Source organism: Ceratina calcarata, unplaced genomic scaffold, assembly GCF_001652005.2.
Source record: "Ceratina calcarata isolate Rehan_Ccalc_2016 unplaced genomic scaffold, ASM165200v1 scaffold53, whole genome shotgun sequence".
Taxonomy (NCBI): domain Eukaryota; kingdom Metazoa; phylum Arthropoda; class Insecta; order Hymenoptera; family Apidae; genus Ceratina; species Ceratina calcarata.
The window spans coordinates 1,003,256-1,025,758 of NW_017176451.1; the positions used below are offsets into that span (position 1 = coordinate 1,003,256).

The 22,503-nt window shown below is 46.2% G+C and overlaps 1 protein-coding gene across 1 annotated transcript in view; it reads left to right on the forward strand.

Annotated features, from left to right (window-relative positions):
- Window positions 1-1,789: 1,789 nt before the first annotated feature.
- Window positions 1,790-22,503, forward strand: part of LOC108628568 (MDS1 and EVI1 complex locus protein) — a 51,476-nt gene continuing 30,762 nt past the window's right edge. The window contains exon 1 of the mRNA XM_026816605.1: window positions 1,790-2,534. Coding sequence (XP_026672406.1) covers window positions 2,498-2,534 — 37 coding nt within the window. The 5' untranslated portion in view covers window positions 1,790-2,497. The remainder of the gene's footprint in view (window positions 2,535-22,503) is intronic.

The window sequence follows — 22,503 nt, forward strand, 5'->3', positions numbered from 1 at the left end:
GTGAACCGTATTGGCTCGGGCGCCCCGCGATATTTCTGCACGCGTCGTGGGTTACGAGCGATTCGAAACCCGCGATCTCTGCGCAAACCGTCGCCAATAAGCGGATCGAGCCAGTCGCACGTAGTTCTCATTAAAATAATGGCTACCTACAATCTGTGCAGTAATCTTTATAGATATACGCGAGCAATCATAGAATAGTAGAGAGTCCGCTTCAAACATTAGGTTGGTGCGTACGAAACATCGTCCCGTTTCTCAAGTTACAATTTTCCTCCTGTTACATTCTGTCTCACTGATCGAGATAAATAGCTTGCTGTGTGTCAAATACGTTTATAGTAAATATTAGTTTACAACAATCGTTCATAGATTTAACAGGTTCTAATCGTTCCAATTCTAAGTATCATCGTATACTTACGCGATCTAATTAACGAACGTCGGAGAGGTAAAAGTATATGTGGAACAAGTGTCAACCTTTTAGCGTAAACGAGAGCGCGCAGAAAAGAGCTCGGTGACGAGAAATGTAAAAAATTCTTGAATCGCGGTGAAAAGGCCAGAGTCAGTTTCTCGTTGGTTTTTCTTTCTTCGCGCGTTACGCGCGTCCCGATGGAAACACGCGCGTATTAAAAAAAAAAAAAAAATAAGAGGAGAAGTGCCGATTCCGGGTTCGAAAGGGCGAAGGAGCAGGGCGGAGCTGCGCTCGCAAGGGTGCGCGGGCGCGCTTCACCACCATCCGTGGGGTCGGAGGTCGCGTTCAGGTGCAACGAAGACGGAGAAGAGGGGCGCCTAGCGGAGCGAAGCAGCCAGGAATGCAAAGTCGAAGTGTCGACTCCGAACCCGAGCCACCAAGTCGACGCGTTCGCGGCGATCTCCCGGCGTCTCCCGCGATTTTCGCGGCGATCGAAGCGGATCGATCGACCCCGGCAGCGCGAGCCGACCGCCGGATTCGTGAAACGAGTGCCTATGCGCGGAAAGTGTTGCTTCCCTCTCGTTGATATACTCATCGATCCGGTAGCCACGTGTTTTTGGCAACGTGGTCTTGACTAACGATTCCGTGGGATCGAGTATCGAACGCTAAACTTGAGCGCGCGATCTTAGACAAAACTGAACGGAAGAATGTTTATAATCGGTGCACACGTCAGACAATTCTTATCGAGCCGGTACAGACTACACGTCAGCAGGCGATAAGGAGGAACAGAGACGTGAATCAAGTGATCAGCATCGTCAGCGAAACGCGGTGCACACCTGTTCCTCGCCGAGACTCAGCGAAATTTCCGTGAATTTTTAATCAGGAGGGACAATTTCTCGATTATACGGAAGCATGTTTAATACGTTGCGGAGAACACATTATTAAATTCATGATGCTGGTGTTGAAATATGCGAACTGATCATACACATTCTAATAACACTGGACGCTGGCCAGATTAGACGATCGGGCATGTGTGTATAAAATCTGTTCGGATTGCATCGGTAAACGAGGGTTATCCTTGGTCTCCGATTAAGGAAGCGAAGCAAGCGATACCGGGAAGCGGTATAGAAGAGGGGAAAATCTTAATCTTATCTTCGTCCATCGATGTTTCACGCTACTGTAACGTCGGCTAGACGGAGGTTCCGATAGGAGAGGAACCCAGGAGCGAAGAGACGAGAGGTTGCGCTCTCGTAGGAAGAGAGGAGAGACAGCGGCTGATCATTGGTGGACAGCGGAGTCGGATCGCTTACGTGGTGGGGTTGCGAGCAGGTCGACCCCGCAGGTGGGGAAGGCCAGGAGGAGGCAGAAGGTGGAGAAGGCGGAGGTGGAGGCGGAAAGGTAGGAAGTGGTAGTAGTAGCCCGTGGTGGCAGAGGAACGCGAAGCAACACGGCTAGGAGAGAAAGAGGAGAAAGAAGAGGGTGGAAGAAGCGGTGGTGTAACCGGAGGTACCGGCGGAGCACTAGGGGGAGATACGGGAAAAGAGAAAGGGTGAGAGACGTGGAAGAGGGAAAAAGAGATTGAACGGTGTGGAGGGAGAGGAGAGTCGCGAGGGTGGAGGACAAAGTGGCGGAGAAGGAGGAGACGCGGAGGACAGGAGAAGCCTCCGCTGTCGGAGGACAGATCCAACGCACGTCAGGATCCCAGTCGAACGGACCGACGCTGCCGTCGGATTCTTCTCAGAACCGGTGGACCCGGTGTACCGGAACCCACGCGCCGGAATATGGACTCATTGTGCACCCCCCCGACTAGTGTCCGGCTCGAACATCGAGATCGAGACGCGTACGTCTCGTCCCGTCATCGATCTGAGTGGTGAAGAGGGAGAAGAGGAGCTTACGTCGAAGAGGACGCTCGAGACAAGTTGAAGATTGAACGAACTCTGCCTTTTTTTCTGAGACCGGGAACAGGGGTGGGTTAGAGTGAAATAATATAACGAGAGGATAAAACGATCGTGCATAAACTCGCATGGCTCGGAGGACTGTCAGCGTTCTTACGATTAGTGTTTTATTTTCGAATCCGCCACCCAGGGTGCAGCGATGAGATCCAAGCCGGTGGCGAGGAGATTGGCACAGGGTGAGTAATCTGTCAGATCTAATATTTTTTAAGAAAGATTTACTACCTGTAGAACATACTTAGTTTCAAGTGCCTGCTGTAAGTTAATTACACTCAGAGCGATATAACATTGATGGTAACAGAATTAGTTTGGATATAACATTTTAAAACATTACAAATTTCTTGACATAACTCGTAAAAATTGATTCAGCTCCTGTCTTTGTAATTTGCGACACTGTCGGTAGTTCGGCAGGTTTTATTTTTACTAAAACAGCTCGCGTGACCAGCCGCAAATGTTAAACACTAAAATATACACAAACCGTTAATTTCCCTCTTCGCCGCCTGTAATTTGCAACCGTTTCCACTCGGCGCTTCAAGCCTACCCATTTCTTTTGAATTGAGGAAAATTTGAATTCTTTATATTCCAATCGTTACTTAGCTATTCTTAGTGTGTGCCTGAAGAATGATCAGCTGACATTCATTTGAATTTCCTTTACATTAATTATTCTGAACAAGGATGACAGTGCAAGAATTTTTATTTCTCATCATTTTTTAAACTGATAACAAGTGAAATCGTAGTTTGAAATCCGGAACAGAGAATATTTAAACGGTTTATCATCAGTAGCAGTGAATAGAATGGGAGAAATAGGAAAGACAAAAATCGTGGCATAGTTCTGATAAGATTGTCACATGCCGTAAATGTGTGATTGTCAGAATATCCCTCCGTGTGTCGTCGAGAAACGAATGGTAGGCGGTTCTCGCGCTGGCGCACTCGCAACGAGTCGATATCATTTCTTCTTTTCCTGTATTGTCTAGTCACTCTGCTCGTCCTCCGCCTCCACTGCCTCGTTATCTGCTTCGAAAAGTCCCGCCCAGTTTGTCAGACTACCATTCAGTTAACAATTGACACACACGGTAGCTAGATGTACCAAATTACTAAATCAAAATTCATTTAGGAAGATCGAAAAGGTTCGACGTGTTTCTGAAACATGGCTACAAAATGTGTTCGCACACATTTGTTGTTTTTTTATTCAATCAAGGGTCAACATTTTCAATAGTTTCGGAGGGTCAAAGAGCAGAACGACAAGAACGCAGGATCGATCCTCTTTTGTTTGATGGTTAACAATGCTGCATCGCTTCGTCGGGACAAAAGATTTCGGTCGTACAGCGGTCCAACGTTAATTTATTGTTATATAGTGAATGGCGAACGGCGCGCGGTTAACTTTTTTCACCGACGACTCGGATGGGACGATAGTAGGCAAATTGATGAAAGACGGTTGCGCGATTGCCCGATGTCTCCCCTGCACACAATACTTTGACGTCGATAGCGCACTTCAGAGGAACAAAGGGTGCAGGCATTTGGTTCTATACTCTTACGTCGACCTACATTTTTAGAAATACACGTTTGATTCTTCCATGCAAAAATAAATTATCCAAATCAAGAAATTAATTGTTTGTCAAACTGCCGTTTTGCTCGGGGGATGATTTATAAGGCACGTTTGCTTCCCACGGTCTGTCGGTGAGGCACTTTTCAATGGATCTAGCAATCTGTAAGACAAAATCCGTTAACGCTTGACTCACGAGTCGCCGAAACAATAGACGAAGCTAACCCCTCTGATGAGACACAGAGGGAAAAACGTGATGGATAATCGAGTCATTACCTTCGACAAAGCATGCGTATAGGGCGCATCTTCTTGTGAGTTCAAGCAACGAGGAAATGTTTTCCCGTTAGCCATTCAATTTTATATAGATCAAGCTATCAGTTTCTTCGATCGTTAGTAAATCCCGAGGCATTGTGCTCTCGGGCAAACAGGAAATTTTCGAAACTGATAGGAAGCAGAAAGAGGGCCATCTTTAAACCGCAGGAATAATCGCGGAATCCACCTACCACGCGTTTCAAAAGGCGCATCATCCCATTGAGGGGTAGCGTCGAGCCGCGGCACCGGAAGTCGTATCCGAGAGGAGACAAAGCCAAAGAAACATACGCGCGGAGTGCCACGGGCACACGGGGGTGGCTAGGGGGACCGCTGGGGAGGGAGAGGTTCTGTTTCATCGGTGCTTTTGTCTCGTATCCTGAGAGAGTACGATTGAATAAGGAAGCATGAATAGATCGGATGATCCTATGGTAGGTCAGTCCATTCGAGTCTTGCGGGAGACTCCTGCTACCTCCGATCCCACCTCTTCTTCTCTTTCTTCTTCTTCTTCTTCTTCTTATACCTTTCACCCCTGGACAGTCTCAATTAAAACCGCCTTCCTTCTCGATTCTAGTGTTCGGAACAATAAGATTCCTTCGATGTATCTTGGTATTAAAAAATTTCTTGCTTTTACTAGACACTGCCTGCGTGACATTTTATAATTAATCGTTCCAATACTTCTAAGACAGATTATTTAATAGAAAGAATTGTTTGCGATGATGATCTGGGAAAAGTGAATCCAAAATCGTGGTGACATGAAAGTAGTGTACGATTATTGGACGACTGGACGTGATCGATTCGGTTGGTATGAATTAAAGCGGCGACAATACCCCCTCGAATAGCTGCACGCGGCCATGTAAATCCGATAACAGAAAGCAGGAACAATCGTCTCCTTCCTCGGTTTTCCTCTTCACCCTTTTCTTCCACTCTCCGGCAACGCGGCAATAATTCCATAAGTCTTCCTCGATTCTTTTCTTCTCCCTCCGCCAATTAACGATAAGGCCCGGTGTTTGTCATTTGTTTGCCGTTTCCGGTGGAATGCAATCAGGCCGGGCTCCGAAACAAACGGTGGCCAATCAGCCACGACTGACGGACAAACGCATCGACCAGATTCCACGGTTTCCACCCACGATAATGCCGATAATTGATCGTTCAACGTGGAATTGTTTCTCTCCCGCTACGTAAACGCTGCGACTGCGATCGATAATACCCGTGCAGGCATCTCGCAAATATTATTGATCGGTAACTTGACAATTTTTCGATCGAGAAATCAAATAATCGTCCTCGGGATCGCTTCATTTGGGTTTCGTGCCGGAGTATGTTGCCGTCCGAAAGGCACGCTCGAGCGATAAGCGGAGCCATTGTTGTCGGGGCCTGGCTATTGAGCGATTAATCATGTAATTAGGCATTCATCGTGGTCGCGCCGCTATCACGATTCCTTTCTAGCCACGCTCCCTCCGATAAATATCCGCCGATCCCAATTCGTCGCGAGTTACCTCGTTCACCATTGGCCGATCACCGAAGATCGCAAATCTCTGGTTCGACAGCCGACTCGCTACGCGCCTGAATGCGACTGACACGTCACGCTGCCGAGCCGTACGACTTGCCTGAATGTCAGATTTATTCCAGGAGTCATGTGTCGAACGCAACGTTCCTGTTTTTATCGAAACTCTATTACAACCTGGAAACGTTTCATTTGCCATTCTTCTTGGAATTTTGGGAATCGGTATTTGGACACTTGACTAATGATATCCGTTAAAGCCATAACGCTCGATAATTGTCAACGAGTTTACAGACAATCTTTTAAAGGCGGTCTCCGTTTACAGCTAAAGGGTTTATTTCGACGGTTCCCGGTACGTCGTTTGTGCGTGCGAAGAGAAACGAGCGTTCGGCGGAGGCGTACGCATACGCGAATACCCGTAACGGATGAGCACGCGTGTTCACGCATGAACTTTCGTACATTAACGAACCATCCTTGTCGTTTTTGTCTTTCGTCGTAACAAACGTTCCTCCATCCTGGTTTCGCACGACTTTTTTCTTTCCGGTGACTAATTCTTTCGCGGCGTTCGCATGAAGATCGTCAAGTTCAGACAAACATTCTCATGGATGCACCCTTGTTTAAAAATCATTCCTCATTGGAATTATTACATGAAAGTTGTAATACTTTTTTTTAATGATTCAGTATAATGTCATTCGGTGGTTACTTATTTGGAATATTTTTGAGTTTTTGATGGACAGTAAACTTGGATCGATGGAACGTTAATTAATGTAGAGGACACAGAGGAGGGATGATGCGAGCGTAGATTCGATTGCCGGTTGGAAAGGGTTGGGGCCACTTTCTCGAGGTGTTCGCGTGTCTAGCATTGTTTTACGAGACTCATTTCCCGCGACGTCATTCCACCACCACCCGACCGGCTTTACTTACCCGTCAACGTTGCCATCGCTTTTCGCTGGTCAGTTCGCCTACCATCGAACTGGGCCAGAATTCCGGGATTATAATCGATCTGACGCCTCCTGTGTGACTCGGTGAAAAATTTATCGCCGCAATAGAAATTCTCTTGCGAATTCGTCACGTAAGGCTTCCGGCTGAATATTTTTATGGAAAGAGGGCGCAATTTTCTCGATGGAAGAACGTGGAAATAATGATATAGACGTAACATCGTTTTTTTTGCTAGCAGATATGTTTAACGACGAAGGTCCGAGAAAGTTCGTGATCAGATAACGGGCTAATGAATCTGCTATTAAAGGGAATCGAATACTCGATAACGTCAGCCCCATCGCCTGTTCTCTAACGTAATAACTTCCATTCTCATTTCCTCGGGTGTCCAACCTGAGCGTAAGATTTCCCTGATGACAATCGCCGTTCGACCATGTTACACTTGGGTCTCTCGTGCAGCGAGAGTGTCCCTACCGAGGATAGTACACGAAGAGTGGAAGCCGGAGTGGTCGGGTGTTAGTCGGACTGAGAAGTAGGTAGTCGATGTAGGAATGACACGACCGGTTATCTCAGTGGCCACGCGATATTGTCATCAGGGGTGGGAGGGGATAAAAGTAGTTAGCGGCCGGGAAGGAGAACAAAGGGGTTGAAAGAAAGAGAAGGAGAGCGAGGAAGGTGGTGGAGGAAAAAATGAAGGAGGAAGGACAGAAGGAGAGGGAAAGAGGGTATACGATAAGATCGTCTTACCACCCCTTGGTATAAGTCGACAGTGGCCTTTCCCTGCCCTGACCAACCCCCCTCCGTGACTCGGCGGAGACCATTTCAACGATAGCGCGCACACAACCTTATACTCGGCCACCGCGTTATCTCGCACGCGAATTAGCTCTACAGATTTCCTTTTTTTCTCTCCCTCTCCCTCTAGTCTTCTCCTTACCTCAGTGCTTCTATCTTTCTCACCCTCCGTTACCTTTCCCCCCGTTTCCTTGCCGTGCTTCCTCGCGCTGCCACTTCTAGTCGACGACGTTGCGACAACGTCGAAGGAGGAAAACCTCTTACACACGACACGTTCACGTCGCGCACGACTCTAGCCACCCCCTCGGCTCACGTCCATCGCATTAGCGCGTTGTTACCGCGGCACGTTGCACTGTACTGCACCGCATCGGTTGCGAAATGCATGACGTGTGCGTAGGTATGCGAATTTTCATTGGAGCAGTACCGACGCATAATTTTGCATAAACCAGCCCCACGATCGTAACGACCGCGGCGCAGGCGATTAAATTACCAGCGCGAGCTCGTTTAAAGAACGCTCGTCCTCCTCTCTGTTGTTGTCCTTGCCACCTCGATACGATTGCGATTCGACGTCAATCGTTCTGTATCGTGGATCGTGTTTAGACAGCTACGAGAGATTTATGGACAGCGTTTTACGACTGCTCGTCGATCGTGCAGTACAATGGCTGTGGCTCTGCGTATCGCGACGCCAGACAGTCTTTTACGATGTCGAAAAATTTACAGGAAAGGATGTTTTACGAGATCGCAGCCATTAAAATCGATACGGTAATTTCGTTAACAAACAACAAAACAGTATTTCCTTTTTGCTCCAGTTCAATAACGAGTTTCTTATGCGTCGTAATAGTACACCTTCCGCATAGTTTCCCACAACCACTTTCACGTATACACAGCTTATCTCAAGTAGCTGGTTTATTACTTTCGATATGATCTCACGAGATGACACGCTTCCGAGAGAGCTGCACACGCTTCGAACTTCTATTTCCTTACCCTCGTTCGATCTTCCAACTCCTCTGCAATCCTGTAACTCATAATATTTGAGGCAGTGTACGGTGACAGAGGTGGGAGTAAACACGCGTACCGAGGAATATGTTGTTGTTCCGAGGCACGTACGACTGTTGCGTCTATTTTGTCGTACGTGCACGAGGGTAACGCTCCTCCGGCAAGGTGGACATTCGTACAATCAATGGAATTCAATTTAATATCACTTTTTATACAGTAAATTCACACAGAAATTCTATGACGAGGGACATTTACCTCTGAGAAAATAACCTTATCGAGTAACTTATACAATAGGTGGTTCATTATCTTCCCAGTGGACGTTTTTCGGCACCGAACGTCTTTCTAACCCTCTGCATACCAGGCTTCTATTCTTCCCTGAATGGCAGTCTCCTTATCTTCACGAGAGATTCGCGGGCCGCTCTCTTTCAATTGAATTCCGCTATGGGAATCGTGATCCACCCTCTCCGCGGTTTCACACACGGGACCTCGTCCGTGCTCGCACGCACACGCCTACAATTCGCGCAAACTCGTTCTCGATCCGTAAACGTACGTGTTTTCGCGTGAGACTCGTACCTCCGTGTGCGTGTTGAACACAAACGAGTTTATGTACGTACACGCGTGGTTCTGGATGCGTGTCTGAGTGATCGTGCGCGTAGGTCCACGCGTATAGTTCTCTCCGTTTGTTCTTCGCTTGGGAACGAAGACTACGGGACAAAAAGCTCACAGGAGAAAGAAGGGTAGGATGGGACAGGAGGCGAAGAAGAGCGAGGATCGGCTTGTGGCGCGAATCGGGTTTAGGACTGTGTCAAATGACACTGGCCAGGACACGACCACGAAGACGATGGTCTCGGGAATCCTCGTACCATAACCAGCACTCCGCTTTTTTTCTTTCTTTTTTTCTGGTACTTGTTCGGAGCCGCGATGGGACTGTACAAGAGATTGGAGAGGTCGCAGGTCGCGTGGGAATGAAGAGAGCACCGTGAGCCGAAACTTCAACGCCAAATTACATGGCTCCGCGCGTCTCTCTTTTTTCTATTCCTTAATTTGTATGTTTTTTTACCTCGCGCGTAAACGAGTAATGGGACGTGGCTTTGCTAATTGGACGTTGTTGCTCGCCGCTATGAGTTTACAGTACCGAGGGATAGGGCATAAAAAAGAGAGAGGTTCGTAAAGTTTCTTTTACGAACATGAAACGAGTCAAGGGTGAAAAAAAAAATGTGTGATACAGCGCGAGGGGACACGTGTGCGCGAGCGTCTTCGACACATGTAGGACGTTACGTAATTGTAAACCCCGAAGGATGTGGGCGGGCGATGTCCTTTGCCCCGGGAGAGAGTTTCGTCGCGCGTGTTCCGACGATCTCTCGGACAGAACCCAGCTAATCGAGCGGGACCATCCGAGCAGATGTTACCATCTTGGACAACTGTCCGTCTCTTTGGTTTTATCTGACGAGCATCGTTAGTCGTTTCCGGGGAATCGCGACTCCTTGGAGAATTGAAAAATGAACGTGAACGTACGTTTCCCAACGACGAACGTATTAATAATAATGATTGTCATTCGGACGTCTTCCCTCGAGCGAGCATAGTTTCATATTATGTCACGCGACACTGTCAACTGTCACTGCTGGACGTAAGTGAATAGCGCGAGGCGGGCGGACATGTGTGAAATTAGCTTAATCTTTCAGCTCGGATGACAATGGTGATACAAACGTGGCTCGTGTACGACACGTATCGTCCCGTGTACAGGGTGACAAATCTCGCCCCATAGACCCCTCTCGCCGTGTAAATACATTAGAGGATGATCCTTCCATTGGCGTCCTCCGTCCCCTGCACCAACTCATGTTCCTCAACTTTATCAAGAAATTCCCAACGTTCTCACAGACATTTGAAACATCTCTCGCAAATTCACATCTTGCGTGCATTTAGGTCGAATAAGTTGGAAACATCAATCGACACGTTATCACATATGAAATTTTTTAGGGTCGAGATTCTACGCCGTTGACAAACAGATATCGTAGGGCCGTAATTTAACAATGAGCCAGCTGGCGCGTGCTACACGGGACGAGGGGGGAAAGGTTGCGACCCCTAATGTAGTTATACAGTGTACTTTCCTACACGCGTACAAGCGTGTACCGTGCACGCACACACGCGAGGAATTTCACGCGGTGCCGGGTGACAATATGCAGTGATGCCTCAGCCCTTTTGTTACGGTGGTTCTCGCGTCAATGCGCATTCAATCTCTCGGCTCATTTTATCATCCGTCTCTATTTTACGTCGCACGCAAAACGGCCTCACCCCGCCTTTATCGGGCTAATTGAGTTGTCCGTGTTTTTTCGTCGAATTCGTGCTCGTATCTATTATAGAAATCATCCCTGTTTCCAGTTAGGAAGCTCTACGTACTCTTCATTAATATCTTACTATCGTAACATTAGTTTTGTATTTAAATATTTTATACTGTATATTTTATTCTAGATTTTAGTGTATTAAAAATTATTGAAGAATGTGAGAATTCGTGTATGTTGCTTTATTATCCCACGGGATAGCTGCATGATTTATAGAGTACGTATGTCTTAGGCTTATTCGACGCGTATGAATAATTGGGTCGCAGAATAATTCTATCCGAATCCCAGCCCGAACGCATTACGTCCCAGCGTTCAACCCCCACCGACAACCCGCCCCCGAGCGTTATGATTAAGTAATAAAACATTTAGGCCCTTCTCTCCTACCTAGACCCCAAACTGAAAAACATCCCTCGTACGTACGCGTACGCGTTTCGACATGTGACTTCGTTGTACGTACAAGCGTACGAGCGCGCGTGAAGGGCAGGGCGTGACGACAGATGCAACGGAACATATCTACCCTCCTGAGCTGGGCGGTTTAGATTCTCTGCTGATTTTTTTTTTCACGTGATCGTAGATAGCGTCGAGCATTCTTGGATCCCTGATCGTAATTTACGGTTGGAGCTTGCCAATCGAGATGCCTCCATTGTCGACCGCGGTCCCATTGTCTATGAACACGCGCTTCCGGTTACTAAATGCGTTTCGAGGACGAATTGATAGAAAATTGTAGGCGTTTTCTAGAGAATGATGTAGAGCAAATGACGGTTAGAAATACATATAAAATAATATGTTACATCCTACGTATTCGTAATTAATTCTTTCGTTAGCAAAGTAAGTTTAGAAGAAACTAAAGTAAGTGAATAGCGTGATGAAATTAGGTCGAAGAGTCAAAATTTTCTTAGAGAAAGTCGTTGGATTTCCTCAGATCCGATCGTGGCAGCGTTTTGTCAGAGAGGAAGTATTCTCGCGTGTACCGGGCCAATGGCACGAGCAGCCGGATGCTCGTGCTTCCACCCTTGATTTATCGGTCCTTCGAAGCTCGCGGATTGCCCGTAATTCCAGTTATTTCGTTCTAATCCAAAAGTTCGTTCCTGTCCGGTTACGAGGTCCTCCGCACCACCCACGGCGCGATTTCTTTCCCCGTGTCTTCCTCGAACCCAACTAACCCTGTTCGCGTTGAAATTGTACCGTCTGCCATTAAGTCGAATATTTACGAGCTATCTTCAAGTGCTCGTCGACGGAAATTGAAATGTTGATGAGCCTCCTCGGTTCGAGTTTCACGAAATGAGTCCAACTTCGATTGCTTTCCGTTTTCGACAGCCGTGCAATCGGAAATTGTGACAGACGAAAAACAATTTTCGTGTATAAATCATAGATATTTCGTTCGATGGAAATCGATTATGTTAACAAGAATAGTAGAAAGAAATACCGCGTTTCGAAGCGTTCCTTTACATTGTACGACCAACCGTTATTTCTAACCCCTAAAGATATCGAGTTTCTTCCTGAGGAGAACTTCTTCTTCGACCCCCTTGCGATTTCTCGTGGGCGGATCCCAGTTCTTAATGTCACACAAGACCAGCTATGATAACCTGGAAGATCGACTGCGCTAGCGTATGGTTACCAACATCTGACCTCGCGCACAATGTCGTCATTAGAATATGAATGCGGCTTGGGAATACACGAACTTCTGACGGCACGCGACGCATTTCGACACCGAAAGCTTTTCATTGGTCGCGGGATTGTTTGGATTTATTCGCAGGAACGGGGAATAAATAAAACGCCGTTAAGCAAATTTGTATTGCTTCTCCGGACATTTTTCTCACTGACCAAGAAAATTGTCGCTAGTCCTTTGGACCGTGCGAAAAACAAACACGCCGGTAGTTTCCCGGCGCGCAAAGAAAATGCAATCAGTGAGACGGCAGATAGCGGCGCGGCGTGCCGTTACTTCCGGGCCGCGGACAACAGCCTGACGCATAATTTCCGGTCCGAGGTCTCGAGAATCCATCGATCAAACAATCTGGAACTCGAAGAAGCTTCAACGTTTCCTGGGAAAAATGATACCATTGAAAAGAAACCAAAAAAACGGTACAACATTGTATAGGAGATTTTCTCCTCTTTCTTCAAACGTATCCTTATCTTATTTACTATTTCCCGAGCGCATTACCGATCGCGGGATTAATAAAACCGATCGTTTCGGTTTCTCCTTTTTTACAAACGACAATTTTATTAGTCGATGTTATTGACTTAGGATCTGATATATAGCCGTGTTGAGAAAGGAGCACATTTGTAACGAAGAAAAAATAATAACGTCTCACTGACTTATCACCGTGGCTCCTTTCGGCGGCGCGTATCCTCGGCTGCGAAGGCGGTAATTATTTGGAACCCTTTGATGGACGTCCTCCTGGACCGCGTTCGTCCACCGCGGTCTCAGGTTGCCCCATAAAGTACTCGGACATTCATTGGGCCCCCCTGGTTACTCTGTGTCACCGAACGGACTCTCTCCGGCCCTCTCGAATTCGAAGCTTCGTTTCACGCCCGCCTGCCGCACAACTGCCGACTTCGTCCAGATCGCCACCAAAGTTCTCTGTGCCCTTCGCATAAATCACTGAACAGGGTCAACAGACAGTCCTCTTCGACCTCGTGATCACTCCAAAATATCACACCAGCGACTTACCATCGTGAATCCTCCAGTCAAAAATTTTCTACCTACTGGAAAAACGAAACGAAGATACATTTTGTATCAGGATTTCAATTATGCTTGTTATGCCTGTTCATTTTATAACAAGAAAAATATAATGGAATTTGGCAGAGAAATTGCGAACAGGAAGCCGGATATCTGTTTCTAAGTATTGAAGGACATTAGGGGAGTGTAATCAGGAAACCGGAGCGCAATGTCCACGGAGATCCCGGATGTCTCCGACTTCGGATTTATCTGGCTCGGTGCAAACAAGGGCCCCAAGTGTCTCGAAAGGCTTCTCAGAGCATACCAGCCGGTGCTTCTTTATCTCGCGATGTCGGCCAGGTTGTTTAGGCTGCTGAAGCCCTCGTGACACGTTCGGGAACATCATACGAGGTATTCCGGCGGTCCCACGCCGCACAGGTGGTCCCGGATTAGAGGTTCTCTATAGAACGATTCATTCAACGTAACCATTTACTATTACCGTTTCAACTCTTTCAAAACATCACGAACTACATTATCCAATACTCCGTGAAATCGTTTTAATCACGCCACTTTGAGCATATCGATTGAACCTTGGTCGGCAATTTTCGATATTATCTAGACGCAGTCTGTCAATTAAATTTTGCGCGGCCTCTGTTGGTGGGCCGAGTATCAACGAACAGTTATCACGGCACGTCTCTGACATTAAGCAAGGGTTTTGTAGTACGGATGTAACAATGTTGAGAAACGAGGGCGCGATGCGAGCCACTGACACGTTTCTTATCGTATCATGCTCATTAGCTGCCATTACCGTGCGTTCCTCGGTGTCACAACGACTTTGCGGTCACACCACCGCGATACACGTTTATCATCGGTGCTCCGGAATCTCATCTGGGAAGTTTTTTATAACGAGCATCGCCTGTTAATATCACTGGCTGCGGTTTCGTTCCATGAATTCGTCTCGTTTCCAACCTTCTTCCAGCTAGAAAAATATTCCACATTCGACAAAGTGAACCGTTACACAAGAATTCCTTTTTCGGTCTAATCTATGACACACGCGCGGATGACGTAATACAGTTTCGGGCAGGTGTTATCAATCGGCAGCAAGCTAAACGTCATCCGATGAATTTCCAGCCGGATGGAGTACTTACTCGTGTCGGCATCGCCGCGCGCTCGACACGATGATAATGACAAAGGGTGGTTGAACCAGATAGAATCAGATAACGCGAAAAAGTGTCGTCACCTTCGTCCGACTTCCGGCAAAATACGTTTTCGGGCTGATTCCTCGGTAAATACTCAGTCGCTATAGACGCCGCCGATGTACCTTTTCTAACCGCACCTGTTTTTAACGAGCCACACTCCAGTTTCAACGAAGAGTCTACTACGTTTCAAATTCTTCTTGTCTGCCGACGTTTCCTGATATGATTCTCGATAATCGTAAGTACCAAATTCAAGTATGTCAATTATTGCCATCAATTTTTATCTGGGACAGTAGCTTACAAATATTTAATAAATATGGAGTTTAGAAAGATATACAATCGTGATTACAATTAAAAGAGAAGGTGAAGATTATGAAAAAATTAACATAGTAATTTTTTGTCATCAACTTTATCCAATGGTCGTTCGGCTCATCGACTCCCACCCTCGCCACCTATTTCCCCGTTTTCATCGGTTGAGCTCGATTCGTCCTTCGGCCGAGAAGAGAAGTCCGAGCGACACGCAATCTGTAAAAGCTACGTAACTCGCATGCTTCCACTGCGTTTCGACGTAGAAAGAAAGTCCTCCACGGGCATCTTGATAAAAGAAGGAGGAAGAATTACGTCGATAATCGGCCGCTTTGAACGATCGCCGATTAGGTCATAGCCAACTGCCCTAGATTCTTTTTCAGACTTAATTCATTCTATTACCCTTTTATACAACTTTTATTGCAGCCGTTATTGCAAATTATAACAAAGTTGAGATGTGTGTTTCCTTGTAGAATAAAAAGAGCAATGGATTTTTCGTGTCTTAAATGTCGCTTGTGACACGTAGATTGGTAATCGATATTTATTATTGCAAGCTTATCATTCCGCGAACGTGCCCGAGCACAAATCGCTAATAGAATGTTTTATCGATATCGGAAATCAAATATCTTTTCATCGATATGTAATAGTCTTCGATTGTCTGCGTTATCCGTCGCATCGGAAGGCCCGGTTCATTTATTTCGGGCCTGACGAGACAGATGTTGATCTGACGTCTATCAGATACGATAAGATATCCGCTTCGCGAGAGATTCAGAAACTAAGGTCCAAGTTCGCTAATGAAAATCGTGACAGGTGTAATCGATGCAGTTTAAATTGCACTACGACTCTTATAATTATGACCTTATAACTCAATTCCAGCACGTGTATGATTTGTAATCAAAATTATCAGAGCATCGAACCGTCGACATGTCGTGTTATATGGCAGAGTAGCTAAAATTAAGCGGGCCCGTTTCATTGTCTGTTATCACCGATAATATTGGAACTGCGATAAGTCGATGAGTCTTATGACAATTTCTAGTTTCAAATCTTTCCGAAATTCGCATTATCAGGAACCCAATATATCATTAATCCTTCTAACGATCAGAACAGATATGGCAATGATTATATTCACTTTATGTTTTATTACACTGTTCATTTTCATTTCTTTACATAATTTATTTTATCAATGAGGATTTAGAGAGAGATTTAATTCATACCTTGTCTTCGATCTCATTACACATTTTTATTTCTATCATAACGTATGAAATGTCTTCGCACGATCTAGCAGAGATTTTATTTATACATTCATGGATAGTATATAGACGTCGTTTGAGATGAATTGCTTTCGGAGTATCAAACTCGAAGAGAAGCATCGCCGTTTCCTTGGAACGAATGAATAAACGTGAAGGCGTTCGAGATGTCGCAGGGGTGTCGGCGGGGGCTGTCGGGGGAGAAAAATGAGTGAAATCCATTAGAGGGGAGATTCCGTGGCTGTGACCTGTGTCGGTGCACACATTGCCGCGAGTACACGTACTCGCACGCGTGTGTACGAATTTCTAAGTCGATGGGAACTCGTACGAGAGTTAACGTATGGGAGTTTGTCACCGTGGCGCGGTTTCGTCTCCCGGCTGCAAGCGTCACGTGCATCGCTAATGCGTTTTTCGACTTTTGCCCGAGCGAACGTGGACCGAGAATCGAATTAGCTCAAATCTGTCGTGGAACCAAACGAGGGCAAGACGAGTGGACGGTGCTTTATCTTAAGGAGGAGGAAACCCGTAAAGTAAAGAGCGCGAAAGGAAATGATCGTAAAACCGATTGCCCTTTCGTAGCGATGATAGTTGAGAGAACTGGAATACAAATACAGTAAAATAGTAATAAAACCCGTCCGGTTCTCAAGAGCCTCGTGGCTTATCGCGAGGCTCCAAGGACAATTAGTGGCTTTCCGAACTGATAATCGGTCGCTGTTTATTTTCTTACAGAAATTTGTTTTACTGTCACGAAATCTACGCTACGCGTGAATTTTGTTTCTCTTATCGACGATCCGGGGGTTAGAAATTGTAAACGTAGCATATGCGTCTACTGGATGACAGAACAATCGGCGATTAGACCGAATTCTAAAGACAATTGATCCACGGTTAGGTCGGCTCGTTGCACTTGCAACAAGCATCGTATACAAGTACACTCGTACTCGTACGAATATTATTACTATTATTATTGGGCCGCGTGCGCACGGCCAATCGAATCATTGTCTCCGGAAATAATTCCTCTTTCTCTCTGTCTCCTCTGTTTGGACATGTGGTGCGTGCTTCTAACGAGATGATATGGTCGATCGGGACTTCCTGAACCACCGCGATCCCCTTCCTCCCCCGAGCCGCCGTTACTCTCGAGCCTCTCGCAGCTTTTCTTTCTTTTTTTTCAAAGGGCCGATCGTCGAGTCGTTTTGTTCCGGTAATGCGACGATTGTTGGCGCGAGTCTTGAAACAAAAACGCGGCCGAGCCATCTGTCGAGACGATAGGGAGACGGAGAGGAGTCGACGCGAGGGAAAGAGACGACCGACGTACAGGGGAGGGGAATGGAAGAAAAGAGCATCCGCAAATGCGGCCGAGGGATTGTTTTCTAGTGGCTCGTCGTTTAACCCCACCAATCTTCGCGACGAGAGCTGCCCCCGTGTACCTCGGGGTAGTCGATAATGTCCTTTAACTCTGTCAGCTTTTATCCCGTGTCCCCCAGAGAATCCAACTCGATTTTTCAAAACTGGAATTTCCTTCCGATAGCTTAATCGAATCTTATTTATTATACATTTCCAAATGCATTCTGTTTTTATACTAAATGAGAACGGACACGATGAGTTTTCGATAAAGATCATAGATTTCATGGTTGTAGTTGTGAGAGACTGGAGCCGAAATTTCTGGACACCCAGTAGGTGGTCGATGCGTAGCTAACACGCACCCCGCATAACGCGTAAATGCGGTGTAGTAGCGGGGCCGTGGATTCTAGCAATTACACACCCTCGAGTGCTCTTAGAGACGGGTCCCCATTAGGATGAGAGTCGGGGGACTTGTTTCAGTGCGTCGCGGTTGCGGCTCGATTTTCGAAATCAGCAATACCGATCGTACCCCTACGATTATTCCGACGCAGATACCTAATCTTATTAGATTTTGTAGTTACGATCTAAGATTAAATAGCCAGACCCAAATATCAGTAGAAATATCAGATTTTATGCATTAATATATAATTTTTGCATTCTTCTATCAGTTTTACGTATGTCAGTTCAGAGGACTAATTTGGTGATAATAAATAGTGGTGATTAAATATAGAGAGAGCAAGAAGCAGGGATCTGTTGATATCATAGCCTTAGCAAAAACGGGAAACCCTCTGAGTGCTTCGCTATGTAAGCCATTTCAGCGAGCAGTGGGTATCGGACATTGGCATCGTTATATCCAGGTACACGTCCACGATATTCGTTCTTCGTATATAAGCAAGGATATTACATGAACTGTACATACACAGATATATGAGCAGGAGCATGGTTGGAAACGATTAATCGTCGACGTCGAGACGTCATTGCCATCTTTGGTCGCTTAATCGGAAGTCTCCTCGAGTCCCGGAGAAGTAAAGTACGTGGCGGCCGACGTAATCGAACTTCGGGTATCGCCGCGCTCTGACCGACAGTCAAAACTTTTGCCCGTTCAAAAGAAAGTTCCAAGGGTGAGGAACTCTGAGGCCACCGTTGAATTTAGGAAAGAACCTTACCGGTGCCTTCGATTAACTGGAGATGTGTTAATAATTTGCTGTCTTTCTAAACTCGAGTATAGGTCAACGTTTATTGCAGCGTTTGCATTTTTATTTGAAGCTTCTGTATATCATAATTAAATAAGAATAGAATTCGTGAAACTGGCAAAACTGTATAAAGATTTTGAATAACAATTAGTGGGACAATTAGGAACGTTGATTGATTCGAAGGTGTGAACAGGGAATTAGTGGCGTCTCCTGGGGTGAAAAAATGATTGGAGTCAATCGACGTTACGGTGCATGCGCGAAAGCCGTCAATAGGTATTCACGCGGTGCCCATGACACAATAATCAATTTTTTAACGCGTCTACTATGGCGATCGGCCGAGCTCGACAAGAGTCATCTGAATGACAGAGCTTGATCAAAGGACCAAGCCAGGCGTTTGATGTCTGACGCACGCGGTACCATTTCAAACCGTCCGGCCACTGACTGAATTCAAATTTACGATGGAAGTTTGAATTTCCATATAGGACAACGCCCGATAAGCTTCAATATAAATATTTTTTTTTTCACGGTTTTCCGCTTTTTGTCGACGGCATTATCGGAGTGATTTAGATGTATAGATCGCGTTTTGAAATTGATCAGGAGTTTCGTGCAACAACAGGGTACGTGAGAAATATTTTTAATAAAAGTTATCGCGGGGGGGATCGCAACCCCTGCGTCGAGTTCGAATCTGTATTTGATGAGCGCGACGAAATTGAATCTCCTCGCGCTTCCGGTGCGGGTGGCGAATTTTTTATTCGCCCTTGCAGCTCAGCCCGCGCATCAGTTATTTATCGTTTCTTTGGCGAGCGTCGAGTGTCGGCACGATCAAAATCGAATTAGAAGAAGTGCCGAGGAACGTTTCTTCTTCCCTGAACAATTACGGATGAGTTATAGCGGCGCCGTTATTGGGCTACAAATCGTCGGGATTCGACGATTTCTCACGCCTCGGCCCGTGAATCGTTAGCGATTGTGCGGCAACTTTTTTAATCGAAATATCGATGGAAGGTCGACGACGGGTTAACCGCAGACAATGCTCACGACGCGTAACAGTTACAAGAATCTTCGGGAACGAGGGAAAAAAATGAATGAGAAACCCTCTCGTCGGCTGTTTGCTTTTGACAAAAATTTGAAAAGGGTGACTTGACTTTTCGATCCCGACTGGAGTACTTGCACTGTTTTCGTTCCCAGCATCCAATCCACATTTCCTGAGTACAAAAAAGAACGTATCTTGTCTTATCTCGGAAAAATCACTTAAATTTCTTAATCAATGCTACGAGAATATTATATGCAATGTGTAACGGACATGTTAAATGATAAAGAACAAATCTTTAAAGTGCAATTACATTTCCAACCGTGTCACCGCAGGACTCACCCCCAGTTGTCAAACTTCACGCCTTTCATCCCCTAGCCGTGGCCTATAAAAAAATGTTCATAGGACAGAGCGCAGGTTAACTCGCAAGGGTGGAAAATATCTTACTCGTTTCGAGCCCTTTCAATTCCCCTGTCCCGTATGAACGGTCCCAAAGGGTGTGCGCATCGTGATTTCCCGGGGAAACTCACGAACTGTCCATCGATTACTCTTCCACAATTGCGGATATTCCGGAAAGACGCCGTTAGATCGAAGATATTCGATTCCCAGATGCTTATATCCCCTCTCTCGGATTCCCTTTGCCCCCCGTTTTATTCCTCTTGTCCCGATACCGTGCAGTCCTCTCCGCGCCGCGTCGACGTCTCTCTTTTCCCCTGAATAGAATCACGGGGCTATTCTTCCATGCCGTCGTGAATAGAGAGCCCGGAGGAGGCAGTCTATTCGCACGTGATGGAACGACAACGACTGCCAGTGGAGATATCTGGACTCTTATCTATCGGATTGCGAATGCGACCGTCGATTGTCCGGATAACGAAGTCTTTTTCATATTGTTAACAAAAAGAGGAACGAAAATCATCTAGAAACAATCGACATACAACACTCCAAGATTTTCAAAAATAAAATTCGTTATCGGCGATGGCTCATTTCACCGTGAATCAAATTCTTGGAACATCGCGGTTGATCTCAGATTAGTCGCGTTTGTTTTCGGTTCAGTGACAACGGAAGTCGATAAATCAAAAGCATGATTGTAAAACGAGCGCATGTCCACCTATGAATTGGACGATGGGACCGTGCGCCGCGTATATTTCTCGGTCGGTTTTCTTTAAACGGGGGTGCGAACGGTCAGAGATCTAATCTCTCCCCGAGCCGGGAGTGGCCACCCTCCGCGAGTCGTTTTTCTCTTCGTTTCGTTTGGAAAAGTCGAGCCATAGTGGACCGGTTCGGTGGACTCTCGAGGATTTAAACTTTTAAATCTACTTTATCTGGTGCGGCACGATCCTACTGAGTTGGAAACCGCCCCTGACTAAGGGATGCGTGAACGTAAAGAGAGGGGCGGTCAGCAAAGCTTTGTTACCCCCTTGTTTACGAGCCGGGCGTGAGATTCGAGCGGGCAGATTCGATTCTCCTCGTGGCAATTTATCAGTATCGAATTCGCGGATCCAAACGCGAAAATTGAATCAGGACGTGTTTACTTCTGGGCAGACACAATAATTTTAGAGATTCGTTCATAGTTGTTGATCGCTTGTATTATTGGTAAAGCAAATCCGAAATGTTTACGAGGTTATTATTGTGATTTCATATCTTGGTTTCTATTTTTAAAATATCTAAGCGATCTCGAATTCGCCAAATGGAGATACCGATCACGCGGGAACGAGGGCAGGGGAATAACTTCTATTTTTCCTTAATTACGATGTTGCGGAACATAGATTACGATGTTGGCTCGCGCTCAAAAACATCTGTTCCCCTTCCTTTCGGAGTTCTACCCTATCCAGCAGCTTGGCCCCCGCCAAGAGCTGATATCCACAGGGGTTTTGCCCTTCGATCTTCGATCCTCGAGAAGAGAGCTCGTCGAGAATTCACCCGAGGACGCGTGCACCGTTTAAACAACCCGGAGCACCAATGCGAATCTAATTAGAATCTAATCGCTTCGATTATACTCGCCTCCGGCAAAATTTCTATCTACCGTTCGATAAACGATTCATCGTTTGGACACGATGTATCAAAAACGAAATGTTATCCGTCACGTATAATATTTTTAAATTGACAAAATGCTGCGGAGAACGACCACGGTTACGAATCGAGGCTGTAATCAGGAATGAACGGGGTAACGAAGTGTAGACTATAAAGAACGCGGCGCGGGTATGGAAAATTAATGCCGGACATGAGATAATAGTACATTGTGTACCTAGGGCGCAAAATAGGGCATTCTAGCACTGGCACGACAAATTCACACGAGTGATAGAATGCCCTTCGCGCCCGCGGTGCACATACTATTTTTTGACACATCGGGCGAGAAATTCGGTTTCACGTGCAATTGTTTCTAGGGCGGGAATGTGCTATTTTGCGCCCGCTAAACATGCACGAGAAACCGAATTTCGCGCCGGGAGGGTCAAAAAATTAATTTAACGGCGGGTTACGCCTGTGAGCCACCCGGAGGCTGTGTACTGAAGCCCGGATCACAATGGCGAAATGGCCGGGCTGGTGGAACTCGGAACTACGGTCTATCGTCGTCGCCGCACCATCGCCGGGCGGGAGAGCCAATGCTTCGAAACCAAAACATAATTAGCCTGCATTGTTAATGCATCAATATTTGCACGCTGTCCTGGCTGCCTTTCCGTCACTGCACGAGCGTTTTCCAATAAGCTTGCACTTTGTTGCGTCGATATTACGCGAATATCGGCTGTTGATTCGCGCTATTGCTTTCTC